The sequence below is a fragment of the Agelaius phoeniceus genome, chromosome Z (assembly GCF_051311805.1).
Source record: "Agelaius phoeniceus isolate bAgePho1 chromosome Z, bAgePho1.hap1, whole genome shotgun sequence".
NCBI classification, from domain to species: Eukaryota; Metazoa; Chordata; class Aves; order Passeriformes; family Icteridae; genus Agelaius; species Agelaius phoeniceus.
Window position 1 is genome coordinate 23,968,961 of NC_135303.1, and position 25,003 is coordinate 23,993,963.

A 25,003-nucleotide genomic window follows, 5' to 3' on the forward strand; every position below is an offset into this window, starting at 1 on the left:
ACACAAAGATGAGTCTACACCATGTCCCACCTAGGTGCAGCAGGTTTCCGTGGTGGATGCTGCTGGAGCTCTTGCCCTGTGGTGATGCTGAGCACTGTTTCTGACACATGGCCCCTTTTCTGCCTCACAAGTCATGCTTTGGTTGACATCATGTGGCTGCTGCTTGAGGAAAAATCTCAGACATATCTGAAACATCTGACCTGCTAATTTCACTAGCCAGAAGAGTAAACTAACATGAACTCTTAAAAATGCTGACACCTTAATTTCTTTCTTTTATTGGCCAAATTTTAAGCCATTAGTTTCAATGACTCTTCAAGGTCATCTCTTTCAAAGCAGTTGAGTCACACAGCTAATTAGGCTCCGTCTCTGGATTTTGTCTGGAGCTTCTTCAGGCGTGGAAGGTACTGTAGATAACTTCTAGGAGTAGGGAAAAACACCTACAGGACCAACTTTCAGCTATTTTTTTGTACAGGCATGATTTCCCCATGCTGAAGTACAGTAAATGTTTGTAGTAATTGGTCTAGGAGCTGAACGCCAATCACTATATTGAAACAGCAGCTGCACATAATTTATGTTGTTATGTAGTAAATTCCTGCAAGGTTTGGAAGGCTCTTTCAAGATCAGTGTTAAAATAGCTCCAGTGAAACCATTCCGGTCCTGACAATTAGTTTTGGTGTCTTTTAACTGAGCTCTGCACAGCAGGTGTAGCCCCTGATTCTCAGAGAACATGGGAAAAAATTGCAGCTGGGTTATAATGAGAAAGAAGGAGTGACTGAGACACTTCAGGAAGGTCACTGTGACCTACATCAACAGTGCAAATGGTTCTACTCCCTGCAGGCAAAAATTTCAGTATGCAAGTCACTGTGAACTGATCTTCATTGGTTATAAAATTTCTTCCTTGGGTATGGATTTCCAAAAGCTGAACAAAAAGAAGTGGTTTATGAAATATATTAATCAACTCAGTCAACAACTCAACAACTCAGGTTGTACAGGAGCCATTCTTCAGTTCTGAAAAGCATACCTACTTTCTCAGTCCTGTCCTTTGATCAGTGAGCAAGACTCATTTTTGGAATTGACACCATGCAGGGATGGTGGAAGTGGCTATTCAGGAAGGCACATACTGTGAGAGAGTCTCTGTGTCAGGAGTGACAGCAGTGTCCTGGAACAACATTTATGTCTTGGATATATTTTCACCTATGCTTCTGTCAGCAGCTTGACCAGAAAATAGTCCAGATCCCCTTTAGCCATATTCCTGCCTGCTCTCTGCTGAATAAGCAGAGATGTGAGGACAGAACTGTCCAAGTTTGTTGTGAGTTGAGGGCACATGTTCATTTCTCACAGCCTTTTGAAGTGTCACCACAGTAGATTGCCTTTCCTGTCATAAAATGGAGGGAACAACCTTAAGTAAGGACAAATTGATCAGCTCCACTTGATGTCAAATTTATAAATGTTTTTCCTCTGAATTTAATGCTGTCACTTTAATCTTGAGGGCTCCTGACTTAAACTTGGGTTTCCCAAAGTTGAAAATATGGCTGTGACACCAGAAAAGTCTGTTAGGAAATGTTTCCAAGTTGTTGGTTTTTTTTTCCCTAAACCACTCAGAAGTAACAATAATAAGAAGAGAAAATCTAGATGCCCAATTTGGATAGCTTTCTCCTTGTGTGAAAGGAGATACATTCCTTGCACGTATCGCTATATTGCTGTAAGTGTGCTCATCAAGCAATGTCAGGGCTAAACTACCATCAGATCTGTTTAACATGCCCAAGAAATTAGAAAATTGTTAAAAAGCTGTGAACAGCTGTGAAAGTTTCTTTTTGAGAAACTTCAAAGTCTTGAATTTTCTGCAAGTTTAGAGAGAATTATTAGTCATCCAGGGCTACATAGAAATGTCACTACTGACCTTCACCATGGAAGTAATTTATTTAATTTTATATAATTTTGCCTAATTTTATTTGGTCTTCTGACCTGATAGAAGTGGAAAAAGAGCTTGAAGCTACCCCAGCTGCTCTGTCCTTGTGCTGGTGGAGAAGATTTGCAGGCTATATTACTGGGACTGAAGGAGGGAAGAAGGAAAAGAGGAAGGGAAGCAATGAGGGGAAGGTCCCTGGGCCACCATGGGAAAATAAGGGCACCCCAGCAGAAGGGATGGGAAGGGTCCTGGGAGAGGGGGAAAGGAAAAGGGATTATTTTGGCAAGAGGCTATAAAGCTGCAGATTTTGGGACTGGTATTCTGTTCACCAAACAGTGTTTTGAGTGAGGTTCTGCTTGGTATAAGCATAGTGGGGACCCCAGCAGCCTGTGGCAAGCCCTGGTTTTGATTGTCCTGAAGAGACTTCCAAAAGAGAGATATGAATATGTCAATCAGTTGCACTGGGACCTGTAGGTGCCTCTGTGTTTGTCCAGTGCCCCTTGTAAAGGGTAAGAGAGATGCTGGGGCTGCCATAAAGAAGCACTTTCATGTTTATCCTACCAGAGAACAGCAGGATAAACATATTTGAGCCCCTGGCTCAGCAGGGGTTTTAGGGAGCAGCTTCAGAGGAGGCAGTAGTTGTAAGAAAACTTGTAGGATTTCAGACCTCTTTACATTGGGTAGCTGCATGTAAAGCAAGGCAAGCACAAGGAGCTGCTGGTTTCGGCATGTGCTCCCCTTTTGGCCCACTCTCAGTCAGGAACCTGGGGATGTTCTGTACAAGCACCACCATATCCACTTGGGTGTTTTTGAACATGGTCACTGACCATGTTATTTTTGTCTTTATTTAAATTGACACAGGAAGAGCTTAAAATGAGGATTTCAATAATGGCATTACAGAAGCACCTCAAAACCTCTGCCTCTGAACATTAGCCTAGATCCTGATGCTATCTGGGTTTTGTGTAATTGCTAGCAAAATATCACTTACATCTCCAAGGCCATTAAGGGGACCAATGCTCAAATTAGCCCTCCACGTTGCTGTTTCTAGAGCTATTGCAGAGATGCAGCAGTGTGGGGGAGGATCAAAGCCCCAGTACAGCAGCCAGCCTTGACAGCCAGGGTGAGACTGGCCCCACTGCAGGCAGGAGACCATGCTGACCATGACAGGGGTTCTTTGTTTTCATAGCATAGACCCTTCCCCTCCTCCTTGCCTTGGAGACAGGGCTCACCTGCTGGAAGAGCAATTATCCAGTCAGGAGAGGACTGTGGCTTTCCATGTCTCCTACCTCGAGGGAAGCAAAGGTTCTCAGCACAAGGAGACTAATGCCCAGCTGCTGAAGAACCACATCCCAAACATTGTCAAAAAGCTCAGCCAGGATATTGAATATTGAGGTAACATGTAGCAAAGAGCATTTCCCTTCCTCTAGTAGTGCAGCTCTAGCCCATGGTGCATCCAGCACTAAGATTGGCTCCAGTGGCAGCAAAGTTCTCACCATGGCCACCACATTGCAGTTAAATTCTGATTTTATTCTTGTATAATGGCACTTGCAGTTACTTATGAAAACCAAGGGGAGGGGACTAGGGAAAGTAAAGGAAAAAAAGTCATATGAAATAGAAAGAAGATTAATGAGTCTTGGTCGTGTTTTGGTTCAAAGGCTTGATTCTATTTGACTTCAGTATATTTGTTGGGGTGTGGAGACTGAGCTCAATGGAAATACAGATAGTGCAGGGTATTTTTTTCAAGGGAAATAAAGAGTGAGTGTATTTCTATCTAAAGTATAACATCAAGACTCAAGCTTTGGTTTACTTCTTACTTTTCCTTACTCAAATATTCTAATCTATACAAAATTCTTCATAATCAAAACTCTTCACAAAGTTCAGTACAGATGGCAATGAAAGTTCAGGCTCACTTTCTATTTAAACTGATACATGGTTTTGTACTGGAGATGCATAATGGGTTTCCCTTCTTCTGCCTAAAGACCTTTGATTATTTACTATTATTTGTCAAATTTATATGTGACATTTACCAACCTCTGTTTCAAGCAAAGATGTAATAGAATTTCAGAATTTTTTTGTTGTTGTTTTTGAAGCCTCAAAAGTCTTACAAATGCCACTAAATTCAATTGGTTTTCTGTGTACTTCAATAAATAATTGATTTTCTATACACTTATCTCAAGAACTATGCAGTCATGGCTCATCTGAATTTAATTTGAGTTAAAATTAGGGTCTATGATAATTTCATACTGATTTTTTTTCCAAGACTTTGATAGTATGGCAGTAAGCAATGCTATAAAACCACTTCCTTATTTTAGACTATCCAGTTCCTCTAACACCATCTGCAGATCAAGTATCTGCAGTACAGCAGATCAAGTGTCTGCAGTACAGCTTTGCTAGAAATATGCTCTAAGCATCTAAATATGCTGTAAGCATCCAAAGGTAATATTTTCCTTTGTTGTTGTAAATTGCTCTGCTCTAGGTCCTAATCCCAGGTGCTTGTTTGCTTAGTGTATTATGGTTGTGAGGATTTGATAAGGCTAGAGCACTGACAGCAAAGAAAACAATGAAGTGAGAACATGTCAAAGCCTCTAAAGAATTAGCAGAGATTTGAAGAATTGCTTTCGGCATGTAGCAAATCAGAGTGGCTGATCAATGTTGATTTCTCAAGCATTAACACAAAAAGAAAGGTTCCACAAGGAAATCTGATTCCCTCATACTCTAAATCTTTCCCAAAGCAGGAAGAATATCCTTCAACAAAGCCTGTGTTGGAGAAAATGCTGGTTTGCTGTTCCCACTAAGAATGAAACTGAGCCTGACCAAAGACACTCCTCTTGAGACAATCCTCTTGAGACTAAAGGCAGAGGCAGAGAAATGGCCCAGTTGATCAGGGACATGAAAGGAACTAGTGCCAAGTGGAAAATCATGGAATGGTTGTTGATAGAAAGGGTCTTAAAGATCAGACCTTTAATAAGACATCCTTCATCAGGCCAGGACAGGATTGCAAACTGCAAGAGAAAATCATTTCTACTAAAAGTCTCGGGGTAGAGGAGAGATGTGCCTACCATCAGTTCTGACAACACCCATAAGATAATTGTTTATCAATTGAGATTCTGCACACAGACTTGGGGTGACCATCAGCCAGGAGCAGCATGGCTTCATTTTACCCAGGGATGGTGAGCTCCAGGACAGTAATGCTGGCAGGAGTCCAGGGAACAAGATGGAGAAGGAGACTCAATAAACAAAAGACAGCTGCTTTTCATCCTAATGAATGGCTGTATCTCATCCTGCTTTTGCAGCAAGGGTTTGGTGGTCCCATTCTGTATCTCTGTCTTCATGGACTTGTGGTATCAGGCTTGCATCAGTGTTAAATACACTGCCAAAAATACACTTGTGTTATGCAGTACATTCCACCCTTTAAGAATGTTATTTTCTGATGCAGAACAAAAATGGGAATGCCCAGGATACTCAGAATTTCGGTTGTCCATACTCTGTGTGCAAGGGGGGCAAGGAACAGGTGCATAAATGACAGATTTAAAAACATATTTTATTTCAGAGTTATTACAGCTTTCTCCATCACCTGTGCCCCAGGTTTCGTGGATGTTGAATTGTCTCCCTTTGCTGGAAAAGTGTGACTGGCACAACTATGACACAACCCAGCAGGACTGTCCCTGTGGACTCCCACAGCTCATGGCCTGTGGGACCAATAAACCCATCAGCAACAATTTTTGCAAACTTTAAGCATTTACAATTGAAATTTTCCTTCATATTTGTCCTTTTCTATATTATTAAAAAATAAAATCCACTCAGTGGGGAACGTTTAAACTAAAAAGCCAATAAAAGAAAAAACCTGTATTTTACAGAACAGGGTATTTATTTTCAAAGGGGTTAGAGCTGTGCTTTGACTGGATGAGTGTTATGTAGTGCTGAATTACACTGAAATATCAGCCTCAGGCCTCTCTTTTCAGCCCGACAAGTAAAATCAGATTTTTAAAAACCATTCCCTGGCTCCTCTCTGTATCTGTTAAAGGTCACAGAAACTGCACAAGGGTTTCCTTAAATTAATATTTGTGACCTATTCAGATACCATCAGGATGAGTCACTTCAGAAGAGCCTACTCCTTCCATCTTTAGATCAGACCTCTAAAACTGCAATGAATCACAAATCAGGACACATACTGAATTACAGGGGTAGGACAAGATGTCAAAGACCTACTTCTGCTGGGCTGTATCCTTGTTCAGGGCTGGTAGGGTGTACCCAGAAAGCACTTTGGCAGCAGGTCTATGCTTTCACTGGAACCAAACCCTGCCCTGCACACAATAAGGACATCCCTTCATGCAAATGCCTTCTCCACTTAGCCATTGACCCCCTCCTAGAAAACACCCTGTGTTCCCTGCTAAAAGGAAGCCAAAGTAGTGTGTTATTCTTTAAGGGCTGCACTGTACTGCAGGAGTTTGAGGGGGAGAATAAAATTAATTTCCTAATTTTTGCATTTCCTAGTTTCTTGTACACTTTTCAACCTAAAGTGTGTTTCTAAAGGGAAAATGGATGTATTATTTGTGCAGCTATAAATTTTTGAGAAAAAAAATGTAGTTACTTTCCCCAAGAAAGAAAAACAAGCTGAGGCACTGAAAAAGGCTGTCCACAGAAGTTGTAGATGCCCCATCTGTTCAAAGCCAGATTGGATGGGCTTTGGGCAGCCTCGTCCAATGGAATGTCTCCCAGGGAAGCTGGAATAAGACAGCCTTTACGGTCCTTTCCAACCCATTGTGTGATTCTGTGATTCTGTAACCTGCTCCCAGAAATGGTGCTTTGAGTTGTATTTTGAAATGCTCATTTTGAGATGCAAACAAGGATATGGGATTGTGCCACTATGGAAACTAATTTGTCAGTTCGAAGTCCGACCATAAATAGACCTAGTATTGGAGACCTCTGTGGAAGGATGAAAATGTGTTGTGGTTTAAGACAGTTTAAAAGGTGGACACTCTAAAATGGGTTACCTCCACTTAGTTTCAACCAATCCCTTTCCACCAACAAGGAGAAAATTAGTAAGAGCAGAAACAAGGGAAAAAACCAACAGTTTACTAACAAGCAAAGCAGCAACAGGAAAAAAGTGGATAATTACTAGGTATGACCTCCTCAGGAACAAAGAGAAACCCAGAATGGCAGGGTAACTCCCACCCTTCCCAAGATGAAGGCTGCCACGGGCAACCTCATGTAGGGAGGAAAAGGGAAGTGGCTTCAGCCTTCCTCCCCCTCTTTACTGTTTATCCCTCAGAGCAGCAGCACTTCTGCTGAGAAAGACAGCCTGCCGTGCTCCAGCAGCTGGCACTCGGTCAGGGTCTGGGACTCATCCAGGGGCTTTGCCTTCCCATGGCCTGAGACAGCAGCACAGGGCAGCACAGGGCATAGCAGGGCAGGGCAGGGCTGGGCAGGGCAGGGCAAGGCAAGGCAAGGCAAGGCAAGGCAAGGCAAGGTAAGGAAAAGCACAGTCACAAGGTCTCCTTGGCCAGCCACGGAGTGAAGCCACCTGGCCCAGAGGAGCTGCAGCTGCAGGCAAACACTTGCAGAATTTCCCTTGAGGCAGTACAAGACAGAAAAAAATACTTAAAAACAAACAAAGTGGAGAGAGCTTGCCTTCCTTCCTTGTACTTTGACCTTCTAAAGGGACCATGGCAAACCCCCCAGCCTTGCAATTCCATTTCCAGATGTACCCCTGGACATTAAAGTAACACATTTTTGGCACAGATGGATATGGAATACAGCAGCATTTGGGTTATCCTAGGACACTCCTTTTAATTTCTGCTTGCCCATTGGTGCAGAGGCAATTCAGAGTAGCATAAATGTATTTCACACTCATTTTATATCTCCATTTTAGTACCAGATATAAGCTTTCACTCTGTCATGCTAGAAAAAAAATTCAAGCCAGGAAAAAATAACTATACTTTCCTGTCTTATTCTTCATCACACACTAAAAATTTTGGTGATTTTTGTTCTTTTCTATCTTGTCTGGATTTCATCTGAAGTAGTTATTTCTTCCTACTTATAAAACTCTTCAGTTTTTTCAGTAAAATCTGTATTTTTTCTTTTGGAAAGTAGGTCTTGTTGAGGAAACTTGAGTTATTCCTTTGGTGAGATTATAAATTTCCATTGATACAAGTAATTGGCTGTATTTAACATGTGTTTAACATATGTGGACTTTCATGGAGCATTTTGTAACAAAAATACTATGATTCAAAAAGAAAGACAAAGTGGAACTGTGCTATGTAAGAGAACATACTCCGGAGGCCACTTATACACTTTTCTTATAAAACTCTGCTGTTGACATTTTTGGATAACACAAAAATAGATCAACTAAGAATGAGGCAATAATAAAGAATAACCAGTAATATTGTTAATATGGTCTGACTGAGAAACAAGAGATATTTCCGAACAAGAGATTCCGAACAAGAGGTATTTCATGACTGAGTGTCCCCTGAAAAGTTTGGGGAATACAGAAGGTAAATAATTAAATAACTTTTGTAATGATGCGGCACAAGAAATGCCAGGAGTATGCCCTTGGGCAAGAGAGGCACAGAGAAACAGGGAGCTTAAAAACACTCTTCGTATGGCACAGAATAGTGTACCAACCCCAGCATCCCCTTTCTGAAATTAAGAAAATTATGTGCTGTAAAGAAGAGCCAGGAATGCAATGGTGGGATAGGGAAAATTGCTGTGTGAGTGTCTATGCACAATTTATAGAAAAGAATGCATCCAAAGATATCTTCCTTTCTGTGTATAATCACCAGGAGAGCAAGGAAAAAATCATAGGGTACCAAAGGATTCCAGACCACTGCAGAGAGAGACAGGGAATCCAAGATGAGAAAGTGATGCCAACACATCCAAAACTGGCAAAGAAAGATGTGGGAGCATTTTAATTTAATTTTAATTTTAATTTAATTTTAATTTTAATTTAATTTTAATTCATTTAATTATTTAGAACAAAATAGGTGAACCTGCAAGAGTCTCCTGATGTTTTTAAATTCAGGTTGACAGACTTCCTAGGCTTATGCTTTTAGGAAAGCCATGACCTCATTCTCCTCCATACAGGAGTCTAATATACACTGTTCCTACCATGACTTTTCCTAGGTGTGATGCTTCCCTTCATCATCTGCACTGGAGCTTGGTCCCATGTTCTGTACTGGGGTGTCTGCCTGCAGCAGAGGAAAGAAGAGCAAATTGGGAAAGCAGGACAAGAGGATCATTGTGGGAAAAAAGGCCAGTCCACTTCTACTTGCATGAAGAAGAAAAAAGTCAACCCACACTCAGAAGAAACAAGAGGCTGAGCACTCACCAAGTGCCACAACAATGTTATGGGGCCCCTCTTCCTTCCTTGTCCCTATATTAGGTGCACTGGTTAGTGTTTTCCACATCTGAAAAGGGGGATCTCAGAACAAGTAAAAGTAGAAAATGTACAATGAAGGCACCAAAGTAATCATTGTATGATGCTAGAAACAAAGTCCTTAGCCCCCTTTTTTTTTTAAGATGAGAAAAAGGAAAATGACATTAAAGGAAAGGAAAATGACATTAAAGGAAAATGACATTAAAGGCAAGCTTCATTAAAAGTAACTGCACTTGTTTTTTAACTTCATTAAAAGCAACTGCACTTGCAAAAAGGAATTGCACTTCTAGACCTGCCATTTCAATGGCAACATTACACTACAGTTTTACATGAATGATTGCCACAAAACATTACACTACAGTTTTACATGAATGATTGCCATAAAACTAAGGCATAGTGTAGTTTGGTGTAATTCAGGATTCATCAGTGCTTTCTTGTTTTTTTTGCTGCTGAAGTTCCCCTTGGGAAATGCCAAGCTTTAACTGCGCTCCTGCCACCAGCACTGTGGTTGAGATGCGAGCCGGAACTGACAGAGGACTGCCACTACATCATTAATTTTTCACATTTTCCTGTTCTCGAGTTTCAGGATTTGAAATTGTTATGTACTTTCAGAACAGTACAGAGTGATCGGAGACAAATGCTCATGTTTATGTAATTTACTCTTGTTGAGTCAGATGAAACCTTCCAAATGGAAACTTGTGATGGCAGCTTTCCTCTTTATTTGTAGCCCAACCTTAATCCAATACCATCTGGGGATAAATAAACTTTAAAGGGAGTAACTGCTCTTTCTCACAGCAGATGATATATTCTCCTATATTCTGTTATATATAAAATATTAATGTGGATTGTTTCTTAATTCAAATTGTGTCTATTCTTCTACTGTCTCTTCCCTTGAAAAATAGATGGATACTTGCTGACTGTGGTGCATTTTGTTAATGTTCAGGCCTTCTGAGTACATTTCTACACTATGTAAATATTTATGTGTCAAGTAGAAGTGATCTTTTAAAAAACGGCCTTCAACATCTTAGCTATACTGGCATTCCTATTGAATGAAATATATATTTAATTTGCATTCTGCCTCTTAATAAGAATTTCTTTTGGTGTGGGAATATCTATTACAGTAACAAGAATTAGGTAATAAACTGTAAAAAAAGCCACTCTTCTGATAAATACAGATTCATTTTTTTCAGTCACACTGAGAAAAGAATAAATGAATTAAAAAATGAATAAGCAATCCACAGATGGTTACACGTGTATTACTTTATCTCATAGACATTTTTGTTGCTCAGGGAAAAGGTCCAACCCAATACTATGCAATCAAAAGCCCTGGTGTGCACCTGTGATGTTGTTCAACTCTTCATAAAATGCAATACAGGAGTTTAATATACACTGTTCCATGACTTTCAATTATAAAGGTCCTTGAAATATATAGATGACTTTCATCTCTAATTAAATGCTTTGATATAACCATCAGAGATTTTAATTTCCTTATACTTTTTAATCTATATTCAAAGCTCGCACCTTCTGTACTACTCCCAGTCAATCTGCACTGGTGCTGGCATTCTCCTCAGACTCTGTTTTCTGTAGCTGGAAATCATGATCTCACTGTAAGCTGTGGAATGTCTCCTCTGGGAAACAACAAATTAGAGTAACATTTATGCAAATCCCAAGCATCCCTATTCTCTTCCTCATGTAGTCTGCCAAACTGCAATAATGCATTTAACCACTTTGCACACAATAATGATGTTATGTGAAGGGAAAATGAGATGTCAGAGGGCACAAAGGTGCATCAAGTCTTGAGACACTTCAAAGGCACTTGAGGGTCTTTGCAAAACTTTTCATATCTGTGGGTCCTCAGGCAGTGCTCTCAACCCTCCAGTTACACAGTAATGTGGATGGAGTTGCATTAACCCCCTGCTGAAACCTTCTTCTCTCCTCTCTTCAAACCTCCTATTTGTAAGAATTCCCTGTATAGAATATTCAGGATTCTTTCTCTTGTAACTGAATATCTGCTCCATTAATCCTCTTCTTTCTTACTTTGTGTGCTGCTTGTGAAGCCTTGAAGCTCTTGCCTTGTGTTTCCCAGGGGAGTGGTGAGCCCTGGTCCCCTGGTTCTTCAAATCAATGCCTCCTTTTGATTGCAATTCTGGCCTTTGCCTCTCTTATCTGCATTTAACTTGTATTTGCTTGATCTGTGCACTCCAGAGGTGTACCTCAGTGTCCATGCATCACCAGGTGATGACAAAAAGCTGGTCTATTTAGGCTGTCAGCAAAGTGATTGAGGGCTTTTCATTATGGTAATTCACTCCGACTGCTTTAATGTGATGAACAGGGTGCCATGAAACAGCAGAACAAACCTCTTAATCAGCATCCATTTGAAACACTAAGAGAAAGCTAATGAAGATCTATGCCATAAAATAATGAAAACACTATTCATCAAATAATGAAAACATTATTCATAAAATAATGAAAAGGAAAGTGTGTTGTCCCACAAGCTAATTAACAAAGTGAGGCACTGAATGCCATCTGTAAGAAAGGTAGAGACCAATTAACTTTCCATACTTTAAAGAAAGGTACAAAAAAAAAAGGTTCTATTTACCTTTATAATTGTGGTTAATTTGTGACTTGCCTAATATACAAAAGAAAAAAAATCTTTATGCATTTGCACATCTACCCACTTCTCAGACAGCTGCATGGGACAGTGATGCTGCTGATGAAGAAAGGTGAGCATACCTTACAGTGGCTGCACAACCTCATGAGCCCACAGTTTTGTCATTTATTTGTTTATCATTTACTTAGTGTATGTCTGCTTCTATAGATTCAGAAATACTTTTGGGGCGAGATGTTACTCTTGTGAAGGTTTAGAGAAGAGGCAGCTCCAGGAAAGGATGCAACAAACAAAAGTATCTTGCATCCATATTCAGAACAATGAAAAACAGCTAAGCACTGAATAGCAGACCTAGTGCAAAAAATTTAAAATCAGACTATAACAATCCTTCACTAACAATATTTCAAAGGCAATAGTTCTACCCCTTAAAATTGTAAGTAATTGAGTAAAGGCTTATTTTAAGTAAAACTTAATCTAAGTTCTATTCAGCAGTAAAAATAGACTAGAACTTTAAAAGAAAATTCTCATCAAGAGAAAGGAAAATGAATACAGGTGAATGAGGCAATAACAGGCTAAAGTGGTCAGCATATTAAAGTTGGGGAAAGAGAAGGAGAAACATGGAGACAGAGAGCAGTAAATGATAGAGATCAAGATGATGCAAAAGGGACAAGAAATGTCACCAATCTAAGAGGAAAGAAAAACCAGAAAAATGTCAGAAAAGAAACTGGAAACTGAATAGAAGTAAAAGCTGAGATTATCAAAAGCTAATGAGACCCTACTAATGTTGTGATCAGAAATAGAAATCTTATAGAAGAAATCTTATAGATCAGAAATAGAAATCAGAAATAGAAGAGGCTTTGTAGACACTAAGATGTGTTGGCATTGAATATTTAAAATAAAATACAAGGTATTTATTTACTAAATATCAATATATTTTTCCAGTTAATATAAAATTTAAATAAATTCAATGTCCTTTAGGGAATATCTGTCTCCTTTCACACTTCTGCTTTAGAAGTCTACCAGATTTATGTGCTCTTTTTATAGAACTGAAATAAAATTTAACTTCTGGAACAGACTGGATCTTCTGCATATAACTTGACAAATCAAAATCAGTTTTAAAGCCCAGTTACCTCTTCAATTAATGTGCAGCTGTCAGGGACCCAGTCATCTTTGACTGCAGTCTGCAGTTGTGCTGTAAATGTACAAACTGATATTTATACTGAAATCCAGATGAATTTTAAACACATTGCAGGATTTCATGGTAATTGAGCCTTGCTCAGAAATTTGACCTTTCACAGAAGAGTGGATGCTTATCTCTTCTTTCTTGGAGTCAGTTAGGTTAGAATAGCTGCGTTCTACTGCCTAGAGTAATTTCAATAGATATATTAGATAGATCTATTTTCACATATGAAAATTAACTGTAGTACTACTGGAGTATGCTCTTATTAAATATCCATGAGTATCTCTTCATTAATATTTCAAGTCTTTGCTGGACCAAAGAGTGCAGTAAACTATCTGTGGCCTTACTCCTGCTATATATATAGTTGTAAGCTCCACAGAAGAGGGATACTAATGGGAGAAAGTTTAAAAAGTAAAATAATTACGTCATCATCATCATAATTATTACTATTATCATTATTATTATTATTATTAATAATAACAATAATAACAATGATAACAACAACAACAACAACTACTACTACTACTACTAATAATAATATTGTCATAGGCAAGTGTGTCCCTCAAGACTGAGCCCAGCCACCTTCATCCTCCTCGGCATCTTGGCTGAGGTTGGCAGGATCTGCATCCCAAAGGGACCATTATGTTCATTTGATCTGAACCACAGAGGCCATGTAACCTCATAAGGTTACTGCTAGTGTGGTTCATAACAATAATTTTCAGTATTTGTAATGTAACTTTGTAAAAAGTCAATGATATCCACAGTTCTCCCTTTCTCCTCAAGGCAGACTTTACCAAATCTTTCCTAAGTCACCTAAACACAGTCTGAAATAACTAATTTTTATGTATAAATATCTTCTTTCTCCTTTTCCATTTGCAGAGAAATTGAAGTAGAATCAGATGCCAGCTTCCAGGGTTTGGTTTTGAGCCTTTGAACAAAAATGGCCATTGATTCTAGTTTATGCATAATTTACTCACCTTATTCCAGTGTCCTGGCTCTAGTCAGGACAGGGTTAATTTTTGCAGTAACCAGGAGGGGCCTGACTGAAACACAGAGGTTGTTTGATACTACTCATGTAACAAACAGCCCTGTAGATCTCTCCTTCCCCTGCTGAGGTGGGAAACTCCCCTGCATCACAAACACACGATCACAGCACCATTTTATTTTCTTTTGAGCAAAGATTAGTGCTTCAGGAAACAAACTTTTTGACCACAGGTGCTTGGTTTAAACTAAAAATAACAAACCCAATCCAACAATTTTTTTGTTCTTGAAAAATTAAATCTTAGAACTACTTAAATGACTAATAGTGATAAACTGACTTAACAACTGCTTCTGTTTGAACATAAAAGAGAGCTTTAGATGATGTATTAGGAATAAATTGTTTATTGTGGGGGTGGTGAAGTGCTAGCAGAGGTTGCTTAGAGAAGCTGTGGATAACACTTCCCTGGAGCTGTTGAAATCAGGTTGGACAGGGCTTGGAGCAAGCTGGTCTGGGGGACGCGTCCCAGGACACAGTGGAGGTGTTGGAACAAGATGATCTCTAAGGCCCCTTCCAACCCAAACCATTCTATGATTCTATGATTTTGAAAAGATAGTACCTATAGCAAACTGAAATAACATATGAATTGGATAGATTTTGCTATTGTTAGGGTTTTTTCCCACTCCTACAGTTATTATCACTTCACTTGACTGATGCAGAGCTGTTATTACTTACTCTCTTATATAAAACACTTCAGTTCAAACATCCTTTTGAAAAGTGATATTAACTATTAAAAGGACTGGAAGCAAGCAGGCTTTTCATCCTAACTGAGGCCCAAACAAATTGTAAGTGATTATTGCTTGCTAGCAAGCATATGTTTGAAATTAACACAATGACATTAAAATTTTTGTGATACTTGCCTGTCTTCAGGTTCTGCCTGCTTTAATGCCTTTGTGTGGGCTTTCACACGTCTGTCCAACTGCTGCCTCAAAGGCAACTCTGCATTCTCTTTTTGTTTTACTTCCAAGCATTTTTGTCCTTTTCAAACATAATTTTCAAACTGCATTCACTGATGCCCAACAACACAGTCTATGTTAAATGGGATGGTGTAGTTTCTTCAGAGTTAAATCAAATGTGAAATTCACACTTTTCACCCCTCAGGTATTTTCCTAAAGTAGACACACTGCAGAAATTGTATTTTGGCATGTAGGTGCAACCTTCAAGATAAGGACCGATGAAAAAATTAAATTTAGGAGTCACTAGGAACTATTGAGGACATTTGGAATAATTTAAACAATTTACTCAAGTGACTCAAGACTACTCCGTAGTCTAACAGAGACATAGTCATAATTTTAGGTTGACAAGTATTCTAAATGACTTCAGGGATCAGCTACCCTTTCACCAGATGTGTACAGAAGCACCAGTGACATGGTCTCAGGAAAACCAAGCCTAGCACAGGCATTGGCTTGGTACAGGAGAGACTGGTAAGACTCTCCAGGATGACATCCCACTACACTGGGGTGGCCGCCAGGCATGCCAGGGACAGGAATGAGCAGCAACACTCCTTCACCCTGATCCCAGGAGGTACCAAATCATGCACACAAACCCTGAGATCCAACACAAAACCTTAGGACAGAGCCAGCAAAATGGCAAGTTATAATCAGAGTATACAGACATTAATTTTGGAAGGGAAATCTGCAAGATAAGGTTGAACCCTTTGCTCAAGCAGGGCCAACAGTAAAGTCAGGGCCTGATCCTTATCTGAGGGGTTTTTGTTCCCAAAGACAGAGATCACACAGAGCGCTGGACATCCTGGGAAGGGAAGTAATCCTGGATTATGGCACTACTTTACACCTGTGTAACCCCAATGTACTCAGCCATGGTGTTTCCCTGTACCGAGGTGAGCACTGGTGCCATCACAGAGAACCATCCAGTATCATTCATTGACAAGGAATGATAGAATGATGATCTCCTCTTCCTTAGAAAAGGAAGAGATTGTCTGTTCCAGGTTTTAAACTTAAACAAACCCTCACCATATTATTACTGTGGTCAGTAATAATACGGCATGTTTCTGTTCCACAGCAGCAGTTAGTCCTTGGCACAGAAACAAGCCTTTCAATGAATTCCTTCACAGCTTTTAAAGTTTCTCTTCCTTTGCTTTGTGCAATTAATTCCACTTCAGAATTCAAAAGCAATTAGAATACGATCACTGTATCTTAGCATCAGGGTGAAGGCTGCAGATCAAAATCAGATTTAGAAATTGCTTAGAACTATTATGCTCCTAGACTTTAATCTCCATTTATTCTGCCTGATGATAATCTTTTGTACTCAAGGCAACCAACACTCAGTGCAGCCAGGAAAATATTAAAAATGTTTCTGACTTCTCCGTTGGTATCTCAAAGGTATCATTTGAATTTCCTTCCTCCACTAACAGATTTTGTGATTATTTTGCAGAAAGCACACCAATAAATGTGGTTATCCTCCCCTGAGACGGACTGCTGTGACAAAAAAATACAGCAATACCAGGAGTTAAATCTTTCAAAGCCCCGCTTAAATAAGTTGAATAAGGAATGCATTATTGTCTGTACACAGAGGCGTGTATGGTACTCCTTTGCATGTCATTTCAGTGGAAGCACAGCTCAGGCCCTGGGAGCTGAAGGAAAACTCAGCAGGGCTGTTAGAGAAATGCAGGTGATGAGCTTCAGCCTGCACCAGGAGGGCAGTTCTGCTCAGCAGATCCTGCTCTGGCAGCTGTCTTCAGCAATGCTCCTTTGCACATCAGTCTGAGAGGGAATGCCATCCCAAGGGATGATGGATCTTGCAGGCTGTCTGCGGGTGATGGAGCCATCCTGGGAGCGCAGGGCAGCAGCTCAGTTATTCACGGAAATGACTCACTCCATCAGCCACCTGTGCCCCGCAGCAGTGTTTGTAAACTCAGAGCCCTGTTCCAACACAACAATTCTGCCAGGCTGGCAAACACCTTCCCTGGGAGGCAGAGCCACAGGACTCCTTTGTGTTGCAAGGGCTAAAGAAGGTCAGAGGAGTTTGACCATATTGACAAGACTTGGAGTTGACCAGAGGATGCGGTGCAACTTGAAGACCAAGGGGTGGGCAACTGGGCAGCTCAGGTTTGAGCATACCAGCAAGGGGGAATTGCCTCCAAGAGTTGTACTGGCTCAGAAGTGGGAGGGCACAGTCACTGTCCCTCAGACAGACAGCTCTTTCAGGGTTCAGCCTCATTATTCGTGCCAGCAGCTGGGCTGGGTTTACACCACTGCATTGCACTTCTTTGGTAGGAAAGCTTGAGATGGGCTCATGAAAGCAACTTGAAAAGAATTATTTATGTTCAGAGTCTCACACGGCACAGTATGAGATGAAATCATTGGATTTAAATGATTGAATAAAAATAAATAAATAAATATTTTAAAACCCATTTGTCCTGGCTCAGACAGGAAAAGAAATTTCCTGGTTTACTTGGTTCATTGTGGAAAAGACAATTGACACTTTCTCTGGGGTCCCAGACCTCTCCTTGCAATTTATGGAGTGCTGTCCCACATGGGATTAGAAAGCTAGACCAACTGAACATGTGGATAGCAGAAGACAGGTTAATGTGTGCAGGAACCTGTATTATGTATTTAAAGGAAAGAGCAGAAAAAAGAGCAGAAGAAAAGTTGGGATTTCCATCACTAAAACCAGAAAAAATTGATAAATCACAGAAGTATGAAAAGTTGTATCAGATGAAAAGTGATTTAAAAAACTGCATGCAAGAACTGCCAAATTTAAAAGACAGATCTGGAAAGAGCTTGAGGAAGTGCAAAATGAACAGAGATCATATGAGAATAGGATTTCATTCCATTTATTTTAAAAATATGTTTTTACAGTAACCTGCTGTTGCAGAAACCACTTTCGAACAAGGACAAAAAGATATTGAAGTGACTCTGTCTCTCTCAAAAACCTCTCACACAGCCGTCTCTCAGTTTAGCCCACCTGTCTTTGCAAAGAGCCACCATGACTTTTGCACAAGTTTCAAGGTAATGGTCTTTCATTTAAAGGCAATGTCACAATCCGTTTTCCAGCTTTTTTAGAGCACCTATTTCTTTTTAGAAAGATCCCTAATCTTCATATGGAGGCAGCAGTGATTCTCTCTCATATAGATCCTGCTGCTGTGATCATATTTAATGATTTTGTGTTATTTCAATACTTTACTCCCCATTCTCCACCAACAGTAGCTGGAAAAAGAGGCAACTGAATGAGTTGCAGCTCTTCAATATAGAGCATGCACTGTATAAATGAAGAGGGAAGCAGTCAGATGGTATTGCTGTTACATGGTGGCTGCTTCTTATGGGGAGTACAGTCACAGTGATGTATCTCACAAAGCATAAGGAGCTTCACCAGATGATTCTGGCTGTTCACAGCAATTACAAAGACTTTCTCCTGAGTCACTGAGTACCTGGTCTGCACCAGGAAGATTTCACCCACTGTAATCTGTTCTGTGTGACTCAACCCTAATCCATTGTAATACTCTCACATTTGCAGCTGATGGTGGAAACACAGTGGATGTAGCAGGTTATATATATATAAAAAATCACTCAGCCCTCTCTCCAAAGGAACAGAAATCTGAAAATCACTGCATGAGTATTTCACATCTTACATGTTCTCAACTGAAACCCGAGCATCTGGTTTCTCATCTTTCAGGATGTTTGTGATCAAGTACTCCAGCTCTTTACTTCCTCTCCAATTCCTTCATCATCTGCAACACACCAGTAAGCCCTGCCCCAGGGCTGTAGTAAACTAAGCTGTTATTTAAGGTCTTTGTGCAGCATGACAAGACAAGGCTTAGCTGTCTACAAGACCTTCTGAGTGAGCACAAGATAGCTCTCAAAGAAAGTCATGGCTAAGAAATTTCAGAATAAAAGATCTTGGTACTGAGAGAGTTCTTTACTTCAAGGAAGTTGAAAATAAACCTGTGGAAAATGAGGACAGAAGAGCTCTGTTTATACCAAACTTTGGCCATGCTTGTGCTCAAACTCAAGACCAGGGACTGCTTCCCCTTGACAGTCCTCTGGCAGGGCTGACCCTGCAACAGGGGAGAAGGAGGCTGCTGAAGAGATGCAGAGCAGCTTGAAGGGGACAGAGGCAGCCTCTTGACTTGTCTCAGCAGCTTCAGCACAGATTGGCATTCTGGAAATCAGAGATGTGTCTGGAATCTGTAAAATTCCAAGCACTATGAAGCAGTTCGTTTTGACTGCAGCAGTGACAAAATTAATCCATATTAAAGAACTGTTCTAAAAAGAAAAAGATGTCATTGGCAGCCACGTTACAATAAGCACTTCAAGAAAAAAATAGAAGGCTGCTCAGTTCTTAGTTCCTAAGCAGTTAACACCTATGTGAGATGCAGTACAAAGAGCTACTGCACTGTAATTTGAAAGTTACTGCAATCAGTGAGGTAATAGCAGCTTACAATTCTACAATTCTTCAGTCTTTTTTGACAGTAGTTGACTGTACAGTGGTGCAAAAAAATATGTATCAGGTGCTCTGTATCTCTGTTTTGGAAAAAACTGTGTCTGCACACTCCTATCTCTCCCTTTTTATACACTTAGCACAAACAGCTGGGGAAGCTGAGCTTCCATTCTCCTAGAAGTGCACAACAGAACAGTGTCCATCTCAGATGAGGAGTAAGTCTATTTACACTTCCTACAACTTTGGTAAATCCACAGCACCAACTCTGCTATCTGGTAGGCAAACTGCAGAGCCACAGTATCAGCATCTGATGGAAAACTCAAGAGTTTTTCATTGTGGTCTTGAAAAAAAACAAACCAACAAGAAACTCCTGATGCTCAATGAAAAAAATAGCATTAAAAGCAAACAATTCGCCCGTTTTTAAAAGACAGACAGTGTCTTCTTTCTGCCATGTCACATGCCTGAGGTCAATCACAGCTGTAATTATGCTGGGTATTGTCCAATGTATTGGAAGACAGCTCCCAGTAACAAGAAGCTTGCAACCAAGCTGCTATTTTTTTTTCATAAGATACAATAAAATAATGGGATAGATTTGATTTAATGTGATTTGTATTAAACAGGGGTCAGAAATCTTTGCAGAGACAAAGAATCAACTTTTAATGTGTTGAAAGCAACCACTATTTAATGAATTGTTCCTATTCTTTTACAGGACTTCAGTAAATGAAGTCCTGTTCATGAATCTCTCGAGCTGCTCAAATACAGAACACAAAACGAAACTTAAAAAAAAATCAGAAAGGCATGAAAAAAACACTATCCAAGTGACCTCCCAGAGGAGTGACCACCAAGAGCAAGCCTTGTCAAGTCTTAGAGGTGCTCTCTCTAGTGAGAACCAGCACGGGGTTAAAAAAGCAACCTCTAGTATCTGAAGCCATGAAATGATCTACCTTCAATTCATTAGATCTCATTCCATTCTGCCTTCAGCATAAACCAACATAATAACTTATAGTTGGCAATGTTTATTTTTTCCCTGCTTTACAGCAAGAGCAGCCAAAGAACACTGACTTCCTAGGCAGTGAAATCCATAAGCAATTGTCAATTACCCAAATCAGTGATGCATCTGTGCCTTTGTATTTTGCTGTGCTCTACATTACATAAAATACATGGCTGTCTCAAGTGGCAGGAATTTACAAGCTTTGCCAGTGTTACAGCAGACTTGCTACAATGTGCAATTTTGTAGCAGCCATACATTGCTTAAAAATCAGGAGAGCAAGACTTTTACTTCATGTTGCTGAATTTTACAAAAGCTTAAATTTAAACTCATCTTCCCTGAGCACTTTTCTCTGAGTACTTCACAACTCACAGAGATTTGTGGAGTTTTTTTTCCTACAGTGCATGTAGGAAAAAATAATGTAATACAACTTCAGGCTGTATTATTATCTTATTCAAGAGCTCATCACTGTTTACAGTAAAAGCAATTTCATGGTATTTTGAGCAGAAAAGCACTGTACTACAACATTTTTTTCCTAATACAGAACGTTCACAGTTGACAATTACTCAGCTGGCATCTCTCTGTTGTCACCTGTTGGCTCGCCTAGATGCTAGAAGGCATTCAGGGCTCAGTACCAGCAAAGTCTAGGCTAACGCTTGCACAGAAGGATTAAGAGGGGCAGGCAGTTGCTTGCTGTGCTGCCAGGAGGCTGGTGATGACAGCTTTTCCTCCACTAGAGTGGGTGGCACACATACCAAGACCATATGCCAAGGATACAAACCGTAGGCTGCAAGAATTTCTCCAGGTTTTTAATAGCAGCAAGCTAAAAAAAGTTACAGCTACTCTTGAGAGTCATGTCTGGCTTTTGCAGCATTTCCATTTAAGATTTGTAGTTGCTGATAGTTCAAGGCTATTTGACAGCAGCTCTGTGAAGTATAATCAATCTAAATTTAAAGAAAATAATTTTAAGGAAAAGTGAGAGAATGAAAGTGTGGAAGATAAGGAGAGATTCTTGCTATTTAAAGGTTTCATCTTACCTCCACAGACTAGAAGCCCCAGCCCACTGAGCTGAGTTTTCCTGTTAAAATGAGAGTGGCACACTCTCCAGAGATTAGCATGTGTCACTTGCACTCCAGCTCAGCATCCTCTTTTCTGTAAGCCCAGAACAACAGGTTCCAAAAGCAAGTGCATGTTCAATGCTGTCCCACTGCATACTTTTGAAGTGCCCTTTCCTATAACATGGGATTGTATAAGCCATTGTAAAACTCTGCTGGACAGAAATTTTAAGAAGATTTAAAAAAAAAAACTGACCACTATCATGACTCCTGTCAACAGAGTGAACATCCTCATGGTAACTTCCACAGGTCAGAGTCATTGCTTTATTTATTTTATATTTTCATGTACATAAAAGTAAAACAACAACATATCTGAAGAACAGCTATCATAGTTCATCCAATTAAGCAATCAGCTGCTGAGTTACCAAGAGATGACAGAAGTTGTCTGCTACCCAGCTCTTAAGATTCTGTGCCAAGAAAACCTGGCAGTAGAGTTAATAACTGTACTTCTGTGTGCGTCCAAATGATGCCTCAGTTTTAGCTTTTATATTTTTCAGATTCTCTGCTGCTTTAGTGTGTAGTCCTGAGCTTCATATTAAGGGATGGTAAGCTCTTGTCTACCTACTCCTCACAGAGTAGGTAGACAAAACAATTCCTTTCCTGGCCAGGGACCAAGGACAACCACCCAAATCTCAGGCCCAAGAGCATAAATGTGGACTGAAGAGAAAAAAACAAGGATGTGGCTTCATAATCTAAAGCTGTAACTGGACAACTAACTCCAATATGCGAATGGATGAGAACTTATAAAGTGAGAGACCTCGTGACCAGTCATCCATTTTGTGACCATTCTGGGTTCATCTTGGGTGTAGCCCTGGCTGGGCTCTTGTACTGCCCAAAGTGTATCCACTGAGGCCTTCCAATAAATACCTACTTTATTCTTTAACTCCGTCTAGTCTCTGTTCTAGGTCAGCCTTCATAAGGCATCAGTTCTGGTGACCCAGATGGGACAGAAGGCATCTGGAAGACCCCTGGACCAAAGGAACACCCAGCTCCTGCCCCCCACTCCTGCCAGCACTCCCGGGAGGGGGCCCCAGCTGCTGTCCAGGAGGTATCAGAGCCCAAGAACCCTCAGACCTGACAGAGATGCATAAGTAGATAAAGGGGAATTCTGTTTGCTACATAACTTAGGGGGGAAATACTCTATTGTGAATAGCAACAAAGTTTAAGTGGGGGAAGCAAACAAAAGCAAATTTCAGGATTTTCTTTTCAAAATAAATGTGATTTTATGTGTGTAACTCAACATGAAAATAACCTACTTTTGTTCAAGAAAAAGCAAAACTAAAGACAAGGCTACAGTTGATGAAACAGAAAAAAATAAATCAGACACAATAAACAAAAAACAGCCCAAATTCTATACGCTTCTGGGAGCTAATTCAACTGGATGAACATAAGAGTGTTTGCTTGAGATAGTCCATTCTAGGCACTTGATGATAATTTCTCATTTAGTTCCAGAGCTCTAACATCTCCATTAGCTTTGGCATTTTCTATAAGCACCTGCAGAGAAAAATAAAGAACAACTTGAGAATTTAAGATTTTTCTGTTATTTTCTTAATGGCAATCTGAAATGTACTTTTTAAATTCCTGTTAGACAGTTTTGCTAAAAGATCATCTAACTAGATGATCATTATCTAGATCATTATCTAGATCATAATCCCCAAATAGGAAATACTCAACATTACACATCAACTTGCTTAAAAGATCCAAACTCTGCGCTACAGTGACTGTAATCACTTCCAATGGTCTGTAAAAGCATCACTGGTTACTTTGACAAGTAGTTACCTGCTGGCAATTAAACAAGCAGACCTATTTTCCTGCTGACACACACTTGTCCCTTGCTTTGTATAAATCTTACCTTTATATAAATCTCCATTTGCGAAACTCAAGTGTTCTCTGCAGCTGCTTTAAAAAATCTGCCACATCCTTTTCCCTCCCCCAGTTAAATTCACACTTCCCTGATTTATTTTCCACACATCATATTTGGATCTTTTCTGTTAGGGACCTTAAAAAGAGGTTCCACAGTAACCTAATGTTCATAAGTTTCTGGCACATCTCTTGTAACCCAATGACATTATACATACTGAAAAGGAAAACCATTAAGCAGAACCAAGCAAATCTCCAGCCATTATTATCATCTCATCAGCAGGGACTATAAAGGACTTTGCAGAAGCAAGTGCAATGAGATCATACCAGGATCTTGTGAACTCATAAATCTAGCTTCTTTAATCTATGTCTAAGCATGTCTGTGTATGGATTTTTGTCTACACCTTTTTATATGTACCTCCAGATCTACTTGGTATTGGATTCAGCATTTCACCAGGGAACAGCTGATAATATGGGCAAAAGACTTCATCACCACTCTTCATTGAGTCATTCAGAGTATATTCAGATTTTGAGGAGAAAAGTAGTTCTCATTATAAGCCAAGATGAATGACACCCCACTTGCACTACATCAAAGAGCTGCATGGGTTTGTGAGTTTAATCAAATACATTAGTGAAGTACTGTCAACAGAAACTAATGCAGCATCTACTATGTACTGAAAATAATGTACCATTACACACAAGCCTTTAAGAGAGAGCACAGAGATTCTGCTGCTCAGATCTTTTGGGCCAGGGACATGACATGTTCCAGCCAGGCTAGAGGGTATTAACATTATTATTGCTAAAATTTTAATTAAATGGTCCTCATGTCTACTGAAGAATCACCATTAAAACTGTTCCAAGTTTGGACTGGAGACTTTGCTATTTATTTTTCATTACTGCATGGAGGAATGGAAGACATTCAAACAAACTGGTGTTGATTTCACAAACTGAAGTACATTTGCACATCAAGAGCAACACCTTCCTAGCCTCCTTCTACCCCACTTCCCAGCTGCAAGTATAATATCAAAAGTAAATAGACAGAAGTTCTGTATAAGGTGGACTGTCTTACATCTATTAATTCATAATCATCTTTGGCATACAGATGTTGCAGGAGGTACCAGCGTGCCACCGACACTATGGTTTCTGGATTGGCTGGCTGGTAAACAATTCTCTCCAACATTCGCCGAGTTTCCCTGGAAACATAATCAAAACATAATCCAAATCAAATTCTACTGAACAGGCCCCATGTAACATAACAAAGCAAGCAACAATGGCCAGAAGTAATATACGGGAAAGCCCTTATTGCACTTCCTGCAAACAGAGACAAGATGTGAAAGTGCAGAAGAGACGGTAATTGGAATAGAGACAAAGTGTCTATTTTAGACACAAAGTCTAAAATTCTGTTTCGCTGATACTATCTTCCAACAACAACAACAAAAACACCTAACAAAGGGATTTTCAAATTCACAGTGCCATTAGAAATCTGGTAAAAACTGGCAACTACATGTAGGGATGTCATATTAATTCAT

General features: G+C 39.9%; 2 protein-coding genes across 5 annotated transcripts in view; one reads left to right on the plus strand and one right to left on the minus strand.

Moving 5' to 3' along the window:
- Nucleotides 1-3,069: 3,069 nt before the first annotated feature.
- On the plus strand, nucleotides 3,070-20,333 carry FAM81B (family with sequence similarity 81 member B). Its single transcript, XM_077172163.1, is given in 5 exon segments — nucleotides 3,070-3,297; nucleotides 15,388-15,498; nucleotides 17,693-17,798; nucleotides 17,801-17,878; nucleotides 20,260-20,333. Coding segments are annotated over 5 exon segments (597 nt in total).
- Nucleotides 20,334-21,294: 961 nt separating this feature from the next.
- SKIC3 (SKI3 subunit of superkiller complex) overlaps nucleotides 21,295-25,003 on the minus strand; it is a 47,315-nt gene continuing 43,606 nt past the window's right edge. For all 4 annotated transcript variants that reach the window (XM_054652469.2, XM_054652471.2, XM_054652468.2 and 1 more), the window contains exons 40-41: nucleotides 24,544-24,667; nucleotides 21,295-23,108 (exon numbers count right to left, since the gene is read on the minus strand). In XM_054652469.2, coding sequence (XP_054508444.2) covers nucleotides 23,031-23,108; nucleotides 24,544-24,667 — 202 coding nt within the window. In that variant the 3' untranslated portion in view covers nucleotides 21,295-23,030. The remainder of the gene's footprint in view (nucleotides 23,109-24,543; nucleotides 24,668-25,003) is intronic.